Source organism: Ptychodera flava, chromosome 14, assembly GCF_041260155.1.
Source record: "Ptychodera flava strain L36383 chromosome 14, AS_Pfla_20210202, whole genome shotgun sequence".
In the NCBI taxonomy this organism is placed as follows: Eukaryota; Metazoa; Hemichordata; class Enteropneusta; family Ptychoderidae; genus Ptychodera; species Ptychodera flava.
In genome coordinates this window covers 28,966,771-28,987,756 of record NC_091941.1, presented here as the reverse complement: position 1 = coordinate 28,987,756, position 20,986 = coordinate 28,966,771, and the positions used below count along the sequence as shown (strand labels likewise).

The following is a 20,986-nucleotide window of genomic DNA, read 5'->3' as shown; positions in this document are numbered from 1 at the left end:
CAAAAGAACATTCATTGTAATTTTAACATTACATTGTACTCACTAGTGAAAAATCGTTCTATTTTATTCCAAAAAGATTTCACTCGTTCACATTCAATGAACACGTGAAATATGTCATTTGTTACATTACAAATCCTACAAAGGCTAGTTGAAGTTATTTTCCATTCGTACAGATTAATACCGTTTGGAAGAATATCATGTATAAATTTACACATAAAGTTTGAAAGTTTCCTTTCCGTTGTCACCTGTATTACTCTTTTGTACCAAAGCTTTGACCAGTCACACTCAGGCCCCAAATTCAGAATTCTGTTCCATTTATTTGGGATCCAAGGCTTAATGAAATTTTGATTAATAAAAGACCAGTAGTACTCTTTTGTGGTGACCTTATCAACACTTTTTTGATGACAACTTTGTTTCAAGAAGACAAAAGGTTTTGGCAAAGCTATATCACGCGATTATAAACTAACATTTGTTCGCATTACAGTTTCACGCCAATGTCTTGGTATTGCATTACATAACATGAATAACTCGCATACCAAATTTGACTTGTCCTGCAAATTAACGGAAATCAATTCGATACGGAGGTTCCCGTCTAAATCTATAATATCTTTTAGAAATACAGCATTGGATTTAAGCCACGTTTTAAAGTATAACACTTTACCTTTAAATTGTATATGTCTATTACACCAAATAGTTTGCTGCAAAATATCGCTGGAATTTTCTGGTGATGACCATCCTCCTCCAGCTTCATGCCATGCAAGTATACATTGTTTATAAAAGTTAGGAAGACCAATAATTTCTGGACAATGAGCAGGAACATCAAAATTCATATAAAAATTATTTTGTCTAAGTTTGCTTTATGTAAGTAAAAGAAAGGGATACATTTCCTTGAGGGCATAACATTATTTGCATTCTCTTTCAAAAGACGTGTAACCCAGGCAGCAAGAAAAAATTTCTTTTGTGAAAAGACATCGTACATCTTAAGCCCGCGTGGATGATATTTACCGATAATAGTCTTTCGCTTAATCCTATCAATTCTAGAGCCCCATAAAAACTTAAAGAATAACATTTATAATTGCTTTAAAATGTAACTGGAATATCACAAATATTAAGGAGATTCGTAATTTTAGCGACTGCAAGAGATTTAATGATAGTAATTTTACCAAACAAAGTCAAGTTTCTCTTAGATCACTGTGATAATAAATTTTCAACAGACAAAAACTTTTTACACAATGCATTATTTATCCCAATTGATGAATCGCTTGAGAAATAAGTACCTCGGGATTTAATTGGCTCTTTTGGCCATCTTATACCAGCGTAACTATCATTTCTATATTTCCATGCACCAACCCAGAGGCCCTCAGTCGTATTTAAATTTAGATTTGGGCCTGCTACAGAGCTGAGCGTCCGTACCAGCGTCCGTACAACCTCAATTGTCCTTAAAATAGAAATTTCATCGGTTACAAAAATGGTTGTATCATCAGCTACCTGAGAAATGCGAATATCTTGAGATAGAAAGGTTGAAATATTTATCTTGAAACCTTTAATTTCATTATCAGATCTGACTTGAATGGCAAGGATTTAAACGATTAACAAAAAATGTAATACAGAAATAGGACAGCCTTCACGAATACCTCTTTCAGGTTGCAATGGTTGAGAAACCCAACCATGATTAAGCACACTAGCTTGGCAATCATTATAACTCGTAAAGCTGGCTCCAAAATCAATTTTTTTTAAAACTAAGTACTTTAAAATGAATTATCAAACGTCTGTAAATACACAGATTTAGATAGTTTTGTATTGAAAAAATTATGCACCGTGAATCTGCATTGCGGTGAAATTCCAAATATACAATTTCTGGCAAACAAATCCATTTGTTACCACCCTAGTCTAATCAAGTACATCAATATTAATAATGGAGAGTACATAAATACACAGGTTGACCTATTTTTGTATTGGAAAAAATTGTTCATAGTTTCGTCATAGACTCCCTTATATAGTGGATGAACATTTTCAGTGAAATTCAAAAATCAGATTTCTTGGACACATAACATGCACCATCATATTCTAATCAAGTAAAATTATGTTAATCATTGAACAATTGTATATGTACAAGTATAGCAAGATTTTCATTGGAAAAAAATATTCTAACAACCCTATTCCAATTATCGATAAGTACAATTAGGTCAATTATCAAATATCTATAAATGGTGCATAGATATAGTTTTGTATTGAAAACTATTGGAACTAATTTGAGATAACTGGATGGTGAAGTAATGTCGATTTAATCTACAAATGTTATCTCATCTGCTTTTCTTTTTATATTACACATTTGTTTTTATGAGTAATTTACGATATTGCAATATTCAGCTATATGGCACCTAACACTTTTGAGGAAATGCAAAATATGAAAATCTGTTAATTAGGACGACTGTAAGGCAATTTTTAACTTCATTTCCATAGACAACTCATGTCCATGGACATTGTATAAAGTAAACTTTATTTGAGTGGTTCGCCAAAGGCAGCCCTCCGGTTAAGAGGGTCATGGGCCATCACGTAAAGTCAACTTTATTCTAGTGGGCCACCAAAGGTGGCCCGCCGGTAAAGAGGGTCGATCATGGCTATTGCATAAAGTAGCCTTTACTGGACAGGGCCGCTGAAGGCGCGCGGCCATTACCAATATTCAGTGCGTGATCCCAGAGGTCCCTCAAAAATGTTTCTAATACAAGCCGCGGCTTCAATTGGGAATTTTACGGTAAGATTGCCGTGGGGTATTACATAAAGTCAATTTATTGTAGTGGGCCGCCGCAGGCGGCCCGCCGGTAAAGAGGGTCAATCATGGCCATTGCATGAAGTAAACCTAATTGGAGTGGGCCACCAAAGGCGTCTGCCCGTTAAGAGGGTCATGGGTAATACATAATGTATATTTATTGTAGTGGGCCGCCGAAGGCGGCCCGCCGGTAAAGAGGGTCGATCATGGCCATGGCATAAAGTGAACTTTATTGTTGGTATTATGTTTTTGAAATGTGGTGACCCCCCCTTTCCTACCAGTGAAAAAGCGATGACCCCCCCTTTGCGGATTCCAAAATTATGATGACCCCCCCTGGATTTTGCCGCCCCCCCCCGGCCGTAAAAACTGAACGGTACCTTAGGGGTAATTTCAAAATTATAGCAAGTCAGAAGGGGAAATTCGAACATTAACAACTTGTGAGCTTGTAAGGAGGGTCATTTGAAAAAATCTGAGAATCTTTTTTGGGGGATTCTATCATGCCCCAGAGGTGTTAGTGCGTGCAGCTTTACTCAAGTGATTTGGGGGGGGGGGGTGGTCATGAAATTTTTGTCATCTTCAAAGGTGGGTCATCAGTTTTAGGGTGCAATGGGTTCACTTATTTTGACCGATGCGCAGGAAGAACTTGACGGCCCACCCTCGGCCATTATAACTGAACGCTCCCTAATGTCGAAGTTGTGTGGCCACGTCTGTCAAAACACATTTTCAAAATCGCGTACCATTTTTAGTCTGACTCAGATCCCTGGACTCTGGTCTGAAGTCCTGCGAAATATAAATCGTACACCCACACAGATCGTTCAGAAAACCCCATTTGTATCGGAGATGGCAGCGATTACAAATTCTACCGCATTCTGTCATAAATGCGGAACAGTTGTGTGGCCACTCTGTCAACACATTTTCTAAATCGCGTACCATTGTTAGTCTGCGTAGGACAACTACAAAATAGGTATCATTTTAAAGCCCTGACATTGCTCTTCCTTCTTGCAAAACGCCATACGCGTACCTACACAAATTACCTTTAAACAGTATTTCTGATAGAGATGACGAACATCTACAAAATGATTCTCAGTACTTTAGCGAAATCGATAAACTGGGGTAGAAATGAATTGTTAATATTTCGAATATTTTTTCACTCATCGGACTCGTTGTTGGACATGACCTCCTGCAGAACACGTGGATTATGTTGACAGTCGAAATTCGTCGAATTTCATAAGACAGAGGCTTGATAAGCGGCCCAAAACTGCCGATCACACTTGGCGCGTAATGATGTAATCTGGTCGGTGATTGGCTAAAAGCCGGAATACATTTTCATAATAAGTCGCCAATTTTGGAAATGACCCGGACCAAAGATTCAGGTTTGATTCAACATGACCTCGACAGCCTTGTACAATGGAGCAATAACTGACTACTTAGATTTCATCCAGATAAACAAAGTTTTATTAATCCACAACAAGATAAAGGTATCCAGCCACAGCCATATACTATTATCCGGCAGGATGGGTCTCGTGCTGTATTAAACGTTGTCGAAAATGAGAAAGTTTTGGTGTAATGATTGATAACAACCTAAATTTTGAAAGCCACAATACAGAACCAAGTAAAGAAAGCAAACAAATCAGTGGGTATGGATATGATAAAAAGACCCTTCAACACTTTGGACACAGAGACATTTAAGTTACTACCTGGAGTATTGCAGTAGTGTTTGGAATCCGTACAAGAAAAACGACATTGACTGTATTGAAAAGGTCCAACGTAGAGCCAAAAAGATTTTTAATAGGAATGAAGAAATCATCTTATGGGGAACTCTTCAAAAGTAACATCTACCAACACTCAGATTTTGCATGCTATACATGGCGATTTAATTGAGATGTATAATATTATGACTGGTCTTTATGACACCAAAGTAACAGATGGAATGTTTACTCTGAGCTGATGTAACCAAACCATAACACTCGCTCAAAATAGTTAAACATCATTGCCGGCTAGAGATCTGACGTAACTTTTTCACATAGTGCATCATTGACGTGATATTATGGAACACATTACTTGATTCTACAGTTCACAGTCATTTAAGTGAACTCATTCAAAAACTAACTTGGCAGATTTTTGCAGGACCAACCCATTAAATATAACTACAATTAACCTTTTATCGCAGAAAACTACTCCAACTTCACAGTATTTAAATTTGAGCTGGGCATATTAGAGCTGGGCATAGACATAGGCACCTTCGTTCAATCACAAGAAGAACATAAAAGAAGTAAAACTGTAGAGGGCGTTGTACGTGCCAAAGGTTATAGGTCACAGCTTGTGTTAGTGCTGCCTTCATGCATGGAAAATGGTGCAGCTCAGTGGTCATCGAAAAATAGACAGAATAGCGAGCACGGAATTTATGCATTGAGTCGTAAAAGGTCTACTGAAGACCCTATTCGCCAAGGAAATGGACGAACTCGATGCGGAGGGTGGCGGAGATTCACCAACCGAAACTTTGGGCGGCGAGTCAGAACTCATCGAGCGACCTGACAACTATGTCACTGCAGATGCAGAATCAGATGACGTTAACGTTCCTCCCAACATAGCTGCGCCCATGCCTTGTGATGGTGCTCGACATGCAAACTGTGCAGACTATAAATTAGGAAAGTGTCTGCCCACCGCACAGTGTCACCATGAGCATCATAATCACGTCACCTTCCCTTCGTCGGGAGACTGGGAAGATCATCACGTGCAAAGACTGCATTTTCAATGCCATGCACTCGATACGGACTGCAGTGAATTGTCGGTCAACGAAGTCATCAGCAACTGGTTGATCAGTCGTCCGGACAGTATTTCTGACAATGACTATTTGCCTTATTGCCCAGCCAGATTTGAACTTGAAGCACGCATTGCTAACAAATTGACAGATCTACAAAAATATCGCCGTTTACTCCCACGTCAAAGTGAGTACCATGATTGAAAGTGTACAGTACCTCTATTTTTAGCCTCATGAAATGGCAGAATTTCGGCAAGAGATCCTTTAGGCCCCCTCATACCTGGAAATCACTTTAATCCTGGACTTTCCTTGAAGGAAGAATATCAAATACAACTTTTGGAGGGGTTTAGAATTAGGGTTGGGATGAGTTTTAGGGTAAGCATACTTAAAAGTGTTGTATATCCTTCCTAAGATAAGAAAAGAATTGGAGGGGGATATTTCCATAGTGTTTTTTTTTTTTCTTCCGTGAAAAGCTGCCAGATTAACCTTATTGAATCTCGATGACTGTAAAAAATGTGACACACAAACAAACAAAAAACAGCAACCTTTTTTAGTATTTTTTACCAACGTTTTGTGATTCTGTAGGGCCTTGTACCCTTCTGCTCTATGTGCTTTGTCTTTTACCGAAAATTATAGATTTTGTGCTGAGCACGATGCTCGCCATGATCACAGAAAAATTTCAAAACACACACTTCTAGAGTGTTTGCTTGTTTGTAGTTGCTGAAGACCTTCAACATGATGAATTCCTTTCCCTATTGGTTGAGTTTGCCTCTAAATATAACATGCAGACAGCTCACATACCGACTTTGTGCAGGGATTTAGTGAAACAAGTGAGTACAAACCAAAATTTTACATTCAGTTGATACAGAGCCATTGGTTGTATTAAATCTGATGAAATCATTTTCAAACTCTTGAAAAGAAATATGCACTTCTTCTAATTGCCAAGATTTCCAGTGCAGCTGTGACATCATCACTTAACAGAAGGGAAGTTGCAAACAGTGTACAGATTGACTGTATGTACTGTGTCACAAAGGCTTTATTCTTAAATGATTGATAATGGAGCTTGGGGGTTAGATGATCCTCTCAGTTCTCCCAGAAATTCAGATCCTTTTTCACGGTCAGATAGTTTCAAGACTTCCCATCGAGCCTCAAGTTTTTTGTTAAAACAAGTATTCAAAGGACTGTAGCTGAAAGTGTTGATATTATTTCAAATATTTTTTTACAGACGCAGATTTTGTGCAATCACAAACACATTTGCCAATTTCATGGCATCCATCTTTCTGGTCTACAAACAAAATACAATAGGTCAAGGACAATGCAGAAGCATATGATTAATGACGACATAATTCCTGATGTTTTTTTTACTAACATTACTATTACTCACCTTTTGAAATTTTAAGAGCTTAGTAAATTATATAATGTTTCAAAAAAAGCCATGTATGAAATTAGTTGTATAATTACATTGTATCATGCATACAGAACAAATAGTCATCTTCTTCAGTGAAAATGTTGTTGTTCAACAGAATTATTCCATAAATTAGCAGTATTCACTGCACCTGTCTTCACATATCTCATGACTTAAACCATGAGAAGTAGCCTGTAAAAAGTAGTCTGTCGGATTTTCCTGGTGTTTACATACAGCAGATGTGGGGTCATAGGTCATATATCATCCAATAATTGGGCTGTATATAACACTTAATTGACTTGGCCACTGATATCAAAACTTACTCTACGATGAAACTCAATAGATTGCCTTAAAACAGGTATGATCGATATTGTGTGTGTAAATTCACAGATTTACAAGCTCCCATCTTTTCTATTTCCTAGGACAATTGCCCTTCAGCCAAAAAGCATCACTCAAAGTACAAGGGTGCTCTCCTCAGATGGGTTTATACACTGAAGGAATGTAGAAGAGGTACGTTAAGTGAAGTTTCCTTCAACCAATTGCTGGCTGACATCGCTGAAGTTGCCGCCTTGGAAACAAACTGTGCACCAATGGTTCAGTAGGTAGTTCATTTAGTTTAACCATTTCATGGCACGTCATTCCAACATTTAGTGTTGGCCTGTTTACGTAAATGGGATGACCAAGTTAAATGTGAATCTCAAAATTGACAAGAAATGGTAGCTATTTTGTTTTTGTGAGCTATGTTCATTCAACTCTGAATAATCTCAAGCAAGCAGGGAACAGCTGTTGTGGGTTAGAACACTTACTCAATGTTTGGTTCGGTTGGGAGGGAGTCTTAAATCCCAGAAATAAATATGAACATGACATGAAACAACAGGGATAATGTAGGTGAGCTGTGTGAGATTTATCATCTTGAATCTCGCTCAGCACCCAGCATATATGAGGCAGCAGGCAATTAAATGATACATTAAAAGTAATAATTACATAAATAAATAAATATAAAAATATGAAGTATGATTTGTTTTTATACATACAAACCTGAAATTTGTGTCTATTCAGCTCCTTTGATATCTCAATCTAGTATTTCAAAGAAACAAACATGTTAACAGCTAGTAAAGTAAAAGATGTTTTCACAACAGGACTGTGTGTTTACCTTGTGAGTGTTTCCTGGTAGTCAACATGAGGATCCTCCATGTTTGCATCAGTAGCAACAACTAAAATATCGGAGAATAGGGTGTGCAATCATCGGATATAGAGTGTTTACTTCAAAAAACCATACAGAGATAGTGAAAGTATTAGAGAAGTACATAATTTGGGCTTGCGAGTATCAAATGCTTAAATTGAAATTGTATTTTTCATATTTAATGAATTAGTTTAGTGTCTTCAAGACCTGTATGGTACACTGAAGGATACTTTCAAATATGCCTTCAAGTATTCTGATCAAATGGTCGCATGAGGGCGCTCTCTCTTACATCTTCTGTGACCCTTCAAACTGGTGTCAGAACTGTCAAGCAAAATGAGTTAAAGACTTTAAAATTCAGTTTGCTGTCCTGTAGTGTTAGACAGTGCCATATATATTCAGTAGATAGATTTACCAGTGTATTCATATTTGTATTTATATGTGTCTACTTTTTCAGAAACAGGGACGGAACAGCGTGTCAGATTACACTATGCAGTCAATCTATCAATGTACAAAGTGCTCTTGAAGTTTGGTCTGGTGATGGCGATGGTGTATTCCAAGTCATTACCTTTCCTGGCGTAAGTGTGAAGTTGGTTTAAATATAAAATAACAATTGATCTTAAAGCCCCAGTGCTGCTAACTTTTGATGATAATTTCACCATTTTTATTTTGTATGTGAACCATAATTCCTTGTTCTTCTCCACAAAGAATGTTGATGTACACAGTATCCAGCTTGTCAACTCGGCCCCTATGGTTGTAAAGTGCATTGTTATTGTTGAAAACTGACTTCTGGTCCGGACTAGAAGTCAAATGTAAACAATATTCATGCATTTTACACATATAGATGCTAAGTTGACAGGCTAAATAGAGGGTGTTTCAACATTCTTTGGGGAGTAGAATAAGAAGTTGCAATTGATTTATAAAATAAAAATAATGAAAAAAACCATCGAAAGTTAGCAGCACTGGGGCTTTAAATTAAGATGATTTATTGTGTTTATATTTCAATGTTAAGGTAAAGTGCACCCAGAGGACGGTCATATTTGAAGCTTGTGGGGTATTTAAAGTTTTTCCTCAACCATTTTTTCTCAAAATAAAAGAATTGTCCCCGCAGACTTAATATAATGATGGCAGCCAGTTCAAATTTCGTATATACATTTACGGTAATTTGCGTCTGAATTTGCATGGTGACCCGTGATTTTATTCTTGAATTAATACGATAATTTAAAGGTTTTTTAGGGAAGTTTAGGGCAAAAGTTAATGTTTATCGGTTTCCAAATACCACCTCAAGGGAAAATCCCCATCTACAGTCAGATAGAAACACAAGATGTAGAGTTTGTCATTAGGGGAAGGCTGCATTAACTTGCATGGTCCTTGCCTGACCAACTCGGGTGACAAACAGAAGACTTTTAATCCCCAAGGTGTAAATGTTCCATTGTTATGTTTATCTAATCCAGCTGGTGCCATTGTAGTGCCATTGTAGGAAAGGCAGGTCTGTGAAATTGATCCTCTAGGGAAGTCGGGTATTCCTAAGTAAATGGAGCTTTCCCGTAATGTACATTGAATGACTCCACTCAGCATCAGAGGCAAACTCTTACCCAAAAGGTATTGAAATTGAAAATGGATTTGTCATTTCTATGGTAAAGCATGAATTCTTTCTTTAATATTTACCTAGAAGATACAATATCTCCAAAGGAAAAGAAGACATGATTACTTAGTGGCTATAATTTTTGCCCCCACCCCCACCCCCCTTGTGCAGGTGCCAGAGGCACACTAGAAAGGCCAATGTCATCACTGTCAGCCTGTCTTTGTCTGTCTGTCCATTCATCCATCTCTTGACCAAATTTGTGGAGCTCATATCTCAACTATTATTGCACCAAATGTGACTAGCTTTGGTATAAGGAATGTTTGGAATCTCACAGATTCAGCTTGAAGAATTATGAAAAAAAAATCTAAAATTTGATATATGTTGCAAGGAACAGTGCATTTAATATCTGTTTAAACTAGCATAAAATTTTCATATTTGTATTTTGGAGAATTTTTTTGGTCATTTTTTGTCAAAAGTTTTCTCCTCAAGAACAAGGAATTACACGTCTGATAAATCTTGATTTTGATTTTAGGTTTTTTAGGGATGACCTGATTAACACTATCCAAATGGTGAAGAAATTTGAATTTGTAAATATAGGACCAAATTTTGTGATCATTTTGTGAAAATATACTTTTCAGAACTGCTGGTACAATAGATTTCAAAATATATTGATGGGTTTCTGAGAGTGATTTAATTTTGTGTTTTATGCAGAGTGTAGAATTTTGCACGATACTTTCTTATTTTTTGTGAAAAATGTCAAGACGTACCTATTCCAGTTATTTCCATATTTGATTTTTAGGTGCTATGGACTGGTTAAGGTCCAGAAAAAAAACTATTTTTATTACATGTATTGTTTTTTCATCGTCACAGCTAGCCCACTTTGGTCTCACTTTGATTTTTACATCATCAGCTGAATGTATGTGTACCACAATTAATCTAAAAGATGTTCATAAGGGATAAATATTCAAACTCTGCAGTTATCCATGGGTGATTCCATTTTCAGTAAGACATGCACCATATGCTTTGATCCAGGATATTTGACATGTTTTTATCTCTTTTCAGAATAAGATATATTCAAGACCAATCCACCTGAGCAAAGTCTTGCCTCAGATAGCATGTACAGCACTAGCCAATGCTCACAACACGCCGTTTGGTAACGGCATTTACAAGACTGTGTACCAGCTGTCTGTCCATGCTGTACGTTCTTCCGAGAATGCAGCGATGGAAGTTCACGTGGTTCTTGTCAAGTGTCACGTCTCATATGACGCTTTGGAGAAAACGGTCAAATGTCCCATCAGTAAATCTATTCGACCATCTTATATAATCTATGAAAGACTTCCAAGCAAAACCTTACATGATGCTGACATTATCTCACTTATTTACAAAGCAGCCAGGGCTGTACTCATCACGTTCAAAGGCTTTGAACTGGATGAAGTTGATGACGACATGTAGTTGTTTGCAAGATGCAGAAAGTGCTTCTATGGATGGAGTGAGACAATATGCTTGTCTAAAGGGACTGACCAAGTCGATGAATCCCCAGAGTTCAAGTTATAGAGATATTTCACACGGACAGGGAGAAGTTAGTTTACATGAACACTGCCAAACTAAAATATCCTCAGTAAAAACATAATAGTGATGGTCTGTTGTGTGCTGATGAAGTCTGCCTGCACGAACAACAGAAATTAAAAGGCCTTATTTTAAAGTAAAGCAGGCTGAACGTTTTGTTGGATACTTGCAGGGTATGATCAATGTGTTGTATACTTAAATTTGCATGTCTAGTGAGATTTACCGATGTGTTTGTAACAGTAAACGTGGCCTTATTGCTTTTCCTATGCATTGGATATAGATGAAAGTTATTTTCGACCATCATGTTCTTTGCGAGAATAAGATGGCCAGTCAAGGGTAGTTTAGGCCAAAGTAAGTAAATTCTTTGTTTTGCGTCCACTCAAAATCCTAAAAGATACGTGGGTAAGCGATTAAACACACACAGAAAATGTAACACAAAATCAGTTTGCCTTTATAGGACAATTTTTCTCAAACAACACAAATACTCCTGTCGTAGTGTGACACGCTGTATGCAGTTTCATGACAAATGGATCAAAATAAAGTCATCATTCTTCACGTTTGATTTTCTCTTTTTAGTTTTAGATTTCTTTCTTGTGCATCCAAAGTGTCCACATGTCAATACCATTGCACAGCAACTTGACAGCCTCATCAAATTACTTAAATCTGGACAGTTTGAGGAATGGGTACAGCATAACAGTATACAGTAGCAGTCTTTTGTGCTCAAGTTCTTCACATTTCTTTCAAGTTTCTTGGGTAATGTTTATGCTCTGATGGATTGTTATGGTTTTGCTGAAAGGTGTCTTTGTTTGAAAGTGAACACCAAACAGACCGGGTAACTTGAAGCCTCTGCATTCAATATTTGAAAGATGGGGCATCAGTAAGAACAAGACATTGGTGACATTATTGACAAAAGTCTTCCCTGTAGTTTCCTTCAAACCATCCGTAAAACCAGCACCTTTCCTTTCAATCAAAGCAATAAAATCATTTCGCAATTGCTAGTCTCCATGCAGAGACTCATCAGACTCAAATTTAGGTAGACACTTCAAATCTGTTTCCCTTGCACTTTTAAAGAACCACACCCCAGATTGTTTGAAAAGATGAAGTAACATGGCATAAATGGAAATATTCTACGGTGGGTCAAAGCGTGTTTTTTTTTAAAGTTGGTACAAGGATAAAACACAATGTCATACACATTTATGTCCATTATTTTTGGTGTGGAATGCATAATTAGTGTTATTTGCATAATTAGTGATTTTTGAAAAAGAGCTCTCTGTCTGGAGAGACTGCGCCAAATTTGATGAAACTTTATGTACACATGTTGGTGACACTGATCTCTAATAGCACCCAATGACATATGTCAATATTGTCTCAATTCATTGCTAATTTATTTGCATATTTAATGAATTTTAATAATGTTGGTAATACATGTGTATGTCAAGAAATACTGACTCCAATTTAATGAAACTTGTTGGTAAACATATTCATATGCCAATGCTGTAATTGTGTGCAAAAAAATTTAGCAGAATCACGACAATTAATTTCTAATTTGTATATTTGAGGAATTTTTGTAATTTTTGTAAAATACTGCAGCAAATTTGATGAAACTTGGTACAAATCTTTAGCACTAAGTCCTATAATAGTATACAAAGATATCTGGCAGTATCACATTAATTAATTGCTAATTTGCATGTTTAATGAAATACTGCAATAAATTTGATGAAACTTGATACAGATGTTGATCTCTCAGGATTAATTTGCTAATTTGCATATTTGTGTAACATTCATAATTAGTGTGATAAGTCCAGAAATGCTGCAGCAACTTTGATGAAACTTGGTACAGATGTTGATCTCATAGTGTTGTAATAGCATGCTGAGGCATGTAGCAGTATCAGGTCAATTAACTGCTAATTTGCATATTTAATGAATTTCCATAATTAGGCTGATTTGTCAAGAAATATTCCATCAAATTTTATGAAACATATACAGATGTCGAGCTCATATTGCATCAACAGAGAATAAAGATGTTGGTCAGTATCATGTTAATTGATTGCTAATTTGCATATTTAATTGGTTTTCCTAATTAGTTTGATATGTCCAGAAATACAGAATCAAAGTTCATGAAACTCGGTACAGATGTTGATCTCACAGTGCTGTAAAAGCATGCAATGACACTCAGAGGTATTGTTCAAATTAATTGCTAATTTACATAGTGACATAATAAATTTTTGGTGTTAGGGTGAATGTCTAGGAGCACTGCATCAAATTTTATGATATGTTGTACAGGTGATAATCTGTTGTGTTATAATAGGATGCAAAAACATTTAGCAACACCATGTTGATTAATTACCAATTGGCTTATTTAATGACCTTTTGTAATTAGAGTGGCAGCCCAGATTGGCTCTATGTTTTCAGCACCATTGTATGGACCAACCCCATTGTTTTCTGTAGTAAAGTCAGGCCTCTAAACAGGGAAAGAATGTTTTTAATTGGTGATCTATATCCGTAATGACTGCACTAAATCTGATGAAACTTGCTGCAGACGTTTATCATAAAAAGATTTAATAGTCAAGAAAGACATCTCTTCTGTACTGGACACAGGGACAGTTTTGCTCGTATCAGGGCTCCTGATTTTTTTATGTCAAGAGCCATTACTCAGACATGCCTGGACCAGTTTCTTGCAGATTAGTTGGATTTTGACCTGTCAAGAGCCAGGGCATGACATACCTTATTTTGGTTAACTTGGTAAAAGGACATTAACCTATGCCATTCATGCTAATGTTTACTTGACATCCAATCCAATATGGGCACATTCAGTCACAGACAGGGCCTTGGCACCTTCATTTCTTTTTTCATGCTCATCATATCAATTTCGATTTAGTCACTTTCACTAACAAATTCCCAATTACAAGCGGGGACTATGTCATTGTCAATGACTTGTCTTTAAAGTGCAAGACAAAATAAACATTTCATTTGTTATTGCACAAATAAAAAACTCACAAAAAACAAAACTAGATGGAGTTTTCCTACCATGCAAAACTAGATATATCTGTGCATTTATATATTGTGGCCTGGTGTTACTTGCATTGGATCAATTTACAAAAGAATTCAGATGTGCAACATATAAGATATTAAAATTTCATCTGAAAGTCAGCATTATTATAATGTTTACGAGCACAAACTGTTTACAATAGTCAAGCATTGAAACACAGCTGTTTCATCGAATAACCTTTGACATTTAGTTTATGAAGGAACTGTATTCTGCCCGATTCAGATTGATTTATCAGTATGATGTGCATTAAGTGAAAAGTTAGAAGCCCCCCTCATGGAACTCGAATTATCAAAGCCCTCTTAAACTAATTTTTTTCGTGGTCCCCATTTTCTCTTCCACCCCCGGTCGTTAATTTTACTCATCCCCTTATATCTCTCAGACTGAATTCCTTTGAAAGTAGTGTTTTAGACGGAAACTTAAAGAATACTCGCTCTCCCTAAAATGTATGGTTTATCAAGCTCTCATTTTAGTATTAACTTGCCTCCGAATTCAAACGCTGTTTTTTGGAACAAAATCGCTCAACTTCGTTAACTTGCATATACAATTGTTGGAAAGGGTTCCCAAGTTTGCAGAAAATGGGTAGTGATACAGTACAAGATCGAAAACGAGGATCAAACTTATCTGCAATCGTTTTGATATATCGAGAAGAAACTTGTTACTCTATTTCTTACTGCATTTAAAGATTGGATGGTATGTATTGCTGAGGTGGGGTACCCCGGAGGGTAACTCCATGGCTAATAGTACGGGGGGGGGGGGGGGGGGCTCCTCACGAACATGGAAACCCAAACTGTTGTGATACCAGTTTTGAGCAAAAAACCTACCCTTTCTGATACCATACAATATAATAATCTAATCAGTCTGAGAACAGTCGAACTGTTCTTAATCTGTGTGATCGTCTCAGTCCACTTCCAACTGTCATTGTCACAGGTGCTTAAATCAACCAGTGATCGCGAAGCCTCCTGTAAACGTACATGTACGTTTACAGGAGGCTTCACGATCACTGGTGGATTTAAGCACCTGTGGTCATTGTTTGTTGATGGAGGCACTGATCGGAATTTTTGATGGTAGATCTGGGATGTAGATACTAGATACATGGGTTTCCAGTGTTGACAGCATGATTTTTTAACAAATGTCAGTTTGTGTTTAAAACCGGACCCTTTCTCATACCAACAAAAAATCGCGCGGACCCTCCCCGTATAGCCATCTATGGGAGTTACCCCCCCGGGGGTGGACCCCAGTGGTCCGTTGTTCCAGTGACTTTGTTCGATGATACAAAATCGTTCCCCTTTTATTTGAAACTCAGCAAAGAAATCAAATCTTTTAAGCATCTCGTCGCCTATACCCACGTCAGATGGAAGAATCATATTGTCTTTGCATCGTAGGCATACATCAACAAGAGGATAATTCAATTTGCTTATTCTCGCCACCCGTTGCTTTGTGATACTTTTCAAAAATCCTCGTGTGGTTAAGCTTCCAGCTGGCGTCGCAAAGAGGCCGTTGTTTTCCGATCTAGTGAATTTGTTCAAAGCAATGGTGCGATCATGTGCATTAGGCTATCGCAGTGCGCACCTCGTCTCGGGTATAAGGGAGATTTTTATTATGAGAGGGGTGGGCCGGTGGTGTTTAGGGAGAATCATGCTTTACAAACCCGACTATGAGTACGAGGGATACGCCACATTCTGCGAACTTGTCTTCGGGGATCATATTTTACATTTGCTAATTTTAAGCTAAACACAAATTCTTAATGTGCTTGTACCAGCATGTGGAAATATTCTCATTGTTCAATCTGAATTATCTATAGACGAAGAAAATTGACAAACATCTCCGTAGAGAAGTTTATTTTCACTGAATTTAATTTCATAGTCATTTTATTCACTTTATCTTCTTCTATAAAGAACTGTCCGTAAAAATTGGTTGAAACAATGTAAATTGATTGAAGTAAACAGTGAATCTACAATCAGTGACAATGGAAGTGATATAGACGGTGAAAGAAGATATATATCCAATGTGAGACGATCGTGAACAGCGTGCGAAAGTTCTGAATCACTGTATCAGTATTAAGTAAAGTTATTATGCATTGTATATATCAAAGTCTGTAGATTTATCATTCAAATTTTCGGATCGGAGTAGGGGAATGAGAGAAGGTTACATTTTACAGAGGGGTAACACTTTACATGACGGACCACTCCGATTTCCTCCGGCCAACCTCCTCACAATATAACTGTAAGGCCTCGAACGGTCCTTTTAGTCCATGAGCCAGACCCCCAAAATTGGTCGATTGGTACCATTTGGGTGGGCAAATTCCCCCATACATTTTCTGAAAGCCCGAAATCTGAACTTTCTGAAAATCTTTGGTGGACATGTCTCAGAAGTAGCTTTCTGTCTCAAAAGTTGTTGTTATGGCAACCATACTAAAAATCTTAAAAGTTAAGAATACTATACAAAACTGACTATTTAGTGAACAGCAAAAGATATTTACATGATTTCATGACACATACTGGTACCTCACATTATGGCCTTTCAGTTGACCCCATGACCTTGAACCTTCTGGGTCAAGGTCAATAGGTCATGCCCATAACATCTCAGAATTTCTGTAAAATCAAGCATTTTTCACAAATACTTCTATGCTACGTGTACATAACATATAATAGAAACTCAAAAACTTGCTCAACAATAGCCACAGATGTGTGCTCTTTGAAATTAGTATGTTTTGTATCAGGGATGATGTCGTTAGTGAGTAATTACCAAGGCAACCATATGTGTGTTTTCAGTTATGCATGTAGCCTATGAGCCAGACCCCAAATTTTGTCAATTTGCTTCCATTTGACTCAAGTGGGGAACAAAGCCGCCTTTTAAACAAAATTTGGCAAATTTTTATGTTTTTGTTTTCATGATTGAAGTAACATGTTCACTTATCAAAAATGAGTATCTGTGTCGGACCAACGTAGTTAGTGGGAGATGGTTATAAGCTTGTCAACGAGTATACAAGTAGTCTGATCTCAAGAGATACCGATATACTATAACTTTTTTCCGGATTTCATGTTGAGCTACCCTGTATCTCCAGATAAATGCTTTTGGTTGTTATTTTCGACTGGGGCGGAGCTTAGGTCACATGGGAAAAGCTTTAACAAGAGGCCTAGCAGCCGATAGACTTCTGCTGTTATGTATTGCTTAAAAATAAAAAAGGTCAGGTTTTGTTTGTAAATAAACTTTGTAATACTGATACACCTGCTTATGTTGATTTTAGGAACACTGAATAAGGACATCCTTGCAAATGCATGTATTACTATTATATAGTAATGGGCTCTTGTTTTTCATCTCTACCATAAATATGCAAGTATTAGCAAAATTTGAAGAAACTGAAGTAATACCTAGGAACGTTTAAAGGTAATTGTGAGAAAATTGTTTTTCAAACAAAAATGAAAAAGGCCCAAAAAAACTTTTCTTCTCAACTTGAATAAACCTCACTCAGGTTGTCCCTAGGAACCCACATAACACATTTCAAAGTTGATAAAAAGGAAGAAATGCCCGAAAATACAAATATGTAAATTTCACCATGATTTGAACAAAGCAATTAGACCAGCAGTTTCAGAGAATAAAACAATTGTTGATAGATGACGGATGACGACGGACAATCCACCTATCTGATATGCTCCACGTCACACTGACAGCGGAGGTAATAACTGCGTAACCACCTTAATTTCTGAAAAATGATCGCTGTGTCGTGAATATCTTGGTCCAGTTAGTTGCGCTGATTTAATGACTGTCGGCTTCAATGTTACACATGTTGCTACAGCAAGTAGAATTGCAACTTCAGTTCGCCTTTTTTGAATCTATCTATTCGCCTTTTGTTGAAAGTTTTGAATTTTGTCTAGGCATGTACAATACACATATCATGCGCATATAATATCCGAGTAATTAAGTAACAAAGAAATCATCAACATATAAAATAATTCAGCTTCATGCGATATTTCTCATAAAACTGGAAAAGTGAGTTGTGTAAGTAATAAAATCAAACATCTTGAAATTAAACTTCACTAGTACTCCAAGGGAGTACTATTCATTTGTTGTACCCTATTTGATTGTTTTGTGGTCATATACTCACTTATTTTTTCAAACATGGAAATTCATTTACCCTTTGGTGATTAAAATACAATTAGTCACCTCCTAAATAATCTTTAATTTAATATATATTTCAATAAAGTAAAAAAGATTAAGTGGCATTTCTTTTTTCACGCAATATCATTGTCTTGATTGAGTTTGTGAAAAATTTTGTTAAATCTAACGTAATGGATGTTTCAGAGGATGTTAATCAAAACAAGCGGGCGAAAAATGTGCAAATATTACGTCCACGTATCATTTAAGGTGCTAGCTATGACTCACATCTTAATAAGCTCGGGGAACTCAATTTTTGGAAAGGTTTGTTCAAAGAAACCAAAATTCGCAAATTTTAAACTGTATTACATATTGTATAATCTAGACCGCGGAGAAAAAGTGTTCCCACAAGAAAACACTTAGTAGACTTGAATGTGAAAATTCAGTTCAATCTACTATTAACTGCAATCTGAGTCTAGGGTGTCACAAAGGGATGCTACAAATGCAAATACTGGAGTCTATCAGAAAAAGATGTATAATTTGTGAAAGAACAAAATATATAATACAGGGTCTAAACACGAGAACCCCTACATCAAGCAGTAGACTTGAGGCCAAACATAAGTCTTTGGGAAAATGCTGTAGAAAGGATGATGGCTATAACGTCGAGGGGTATTGTAGCAGCAGAAGCACACTGCCACCGCAGCTGCTATACAGTACCCGACAGAACTAACGCAACAAAAGGCAAGCCTCGGGCAGGCCACAGGCTTGCCCCAGGCCAGCTCAGGCTTACATAGGCTTGCCTGGGTCTGCTACAAAAACCCTTGATTTTACAGAATGCACAGTCTGAGCTTGTGTTTGATAGCTGGTATTCCTTTACCAACATTACCTTGTCGTGATTGGCGACAGTAGCTGGAAAATTTGTTGTAGCTTATGCTTCGTTGTTATAATATTCGACAAATATTCGATATAATGGCTAATATGAACACATCTTGTAAGACTGAAGGACAGCCAGGGGCGTAAACAAGTGACAAGATGGAGTTCAGTTCAGATACAACGCTGTGATGGAGATACTTGTAGAGTTCAGTAATTTTTCCCTACATAAATGAAAATTGGTCAAGGAAAGAATATTGGTCAAGGAAAGAGCCGATACCGTGCAACAAAATATTTGGAAAATGGAATTCGATTGTATGGTCGTAAATGTCCGGAGTCGTTCATTGCCGTCCACACGACGTTAGGTCGTTATCGTTCAGCTGTCAGTGAATCTGATTCCGCTGCAGCCATTTACGTCATTTCCAAACCCGTCGAATATGTTCCGACGAAGATTCGCCCAAGAAGAAAATATTTCCTTCCTTCGCGATATATGTCGTTTAACGTTTCTGCCAAGTTTTCTTTTAAAAAGTACGCCGAAGTTTTCTTTTTTTGTTCTTTAAATTGTATGGACAGGCATTATTTCTCATCTCAAAATAGTATATTTCCCAGGACAATAGTTAAAAAAACCCCACCCTAGCTGTCTTTATTTTTGGGCACATTACTAACGCTAGGATTTTTTCCAGAATCTGAATAACAGAACTATTACTGTTCAGGGGTTTCCACTGACTTTTGACAGCAGGGCGTGACATCTGGCCACATTTTAGGTAACAGAAAAAATTGTGTAGCCTGTCCACTCAGGCTTCCGTTAGGAGATGAAGCCATGCAAGTGGTTCTGAAGTTTATTTTTAAATTTACTAAACAACAGACATCAAAACAGGTCCAATAATCATTATCATTCAAGGTAACTGAGAAATTTACCAGGTCAAAGGGATATAGCAAAAAATGACAAAAGCACTGGGGTAATCTTGAACCACGAAATACTTTTGGTACCACTTGTCCGGAATGGGTACGCGTACCTTGCCAGCTAGCTGCCCCCGTCAAAATTGACCCAAAGCGACAAATCTAATACAACGTTACCGGAAATTTGATAAATATCTGATAAGCATTACGTCGATGCGCAGTTAGTTTGTTCAAGCGCTTGGTTGACAGTTGATGTCTTGATATCGATGATATAATGCGTTGATATGCAGTCAGCAACAGGCTGCCCTGGTTACATTGTCCGCTGGTTCCGTAAAATTAGATATTAAATGTCTAAACCTTCGCCAATTTCAAAATTAAGACTTTCTACAGCTGAGTAGCATACACACGCAGATCTAGATCGCTTAATTTAATAATTTTCTCTTGATACATTTTCAGAAGCATTCCTTTGTCTTACTTGTTCGGCGTCGATTTTCATGATGAGCGTCCATTTTTAGTAATCCGCGTTAAGTACCCGAGGAGCCCTATACATGTAATTATAGGAAATACGTCGATCCGAAAACCACTGGCGCAACTGGGGCAGCAACGGGTTGTCTGATGAATCTGATTAAAATCAGATGTAGGGTACGCCGACGCCTATACGGTATTCTGCTGCTGTTACCTCACAGCACCAGAATACCGTTTAGACGTCTGATGACCTCTTTAAGGTGGTGTGGCATGAAAAATGTGATTTTGGGCAATTTTCACCTTTTGTACATAAATCAGTACGTCATATACTACCACCTTG

The 20,986-nt window shown here is 37.2% G+C and overlaps 1 protein-coding gene across 1 annotated transcript; it reads left to right on the top strand.

Moving 5' to 3' along the window:
- The first annotated feature begins 5,078 nt into the window (after positions 1-5,078).
- On the top strand, positions 5,079-11,829 carry LOC139150070 (uncharacterized). Its single transcript, XM_070722226.1, has 5 exons — positions 5,079-5,718; positions 6,249-6,361; positions 7,359-7,534; positions 8,574-8,694; positions 10,764-11,829. The coding sequence occupies exons 1-5, from the start codon at positions 5,223-5,225 to the stop codon at positions 11,151-11,153; spliced, it is 1,296 nt and encodes a 431-aa protein (XP_070578327.1). The 5' UTR covers positions 5,079-5,222; the 3' UTR covers positions 11,154-11,829.
- The last annotated feature ends 9,157 nt before the right edge of the window (positions 11,830-20,986 follow it).

What these genes read in the sequence shown, in the direction of transcription:
- LOC139150070 (XM_070722226.1), top strand. Translation starts at nt 5,223, where the DNA reads ATGGACGAACTCGATGCGGAGGGTGGCGGAGATTCACCAACCGAAACT. An exon ending in GCAGGGATTTAGTGAAACAA is followed by an intron (nt 6,362 to 7,358) that starts GTGAGTACAAAC and finishes TCTATTTCCTAG; the next exon opens with GACAATTGCCCTTCAGCCAA. An exon ending in AACTGTGCACCAATGGTTCA is followed by an intron (nt 7,535 to 8,573) that starts GTAGGTAGTTCA and finishes CTACTTTTTCAG; the next exon opens with AAACAGGGACGGAACAGCGT.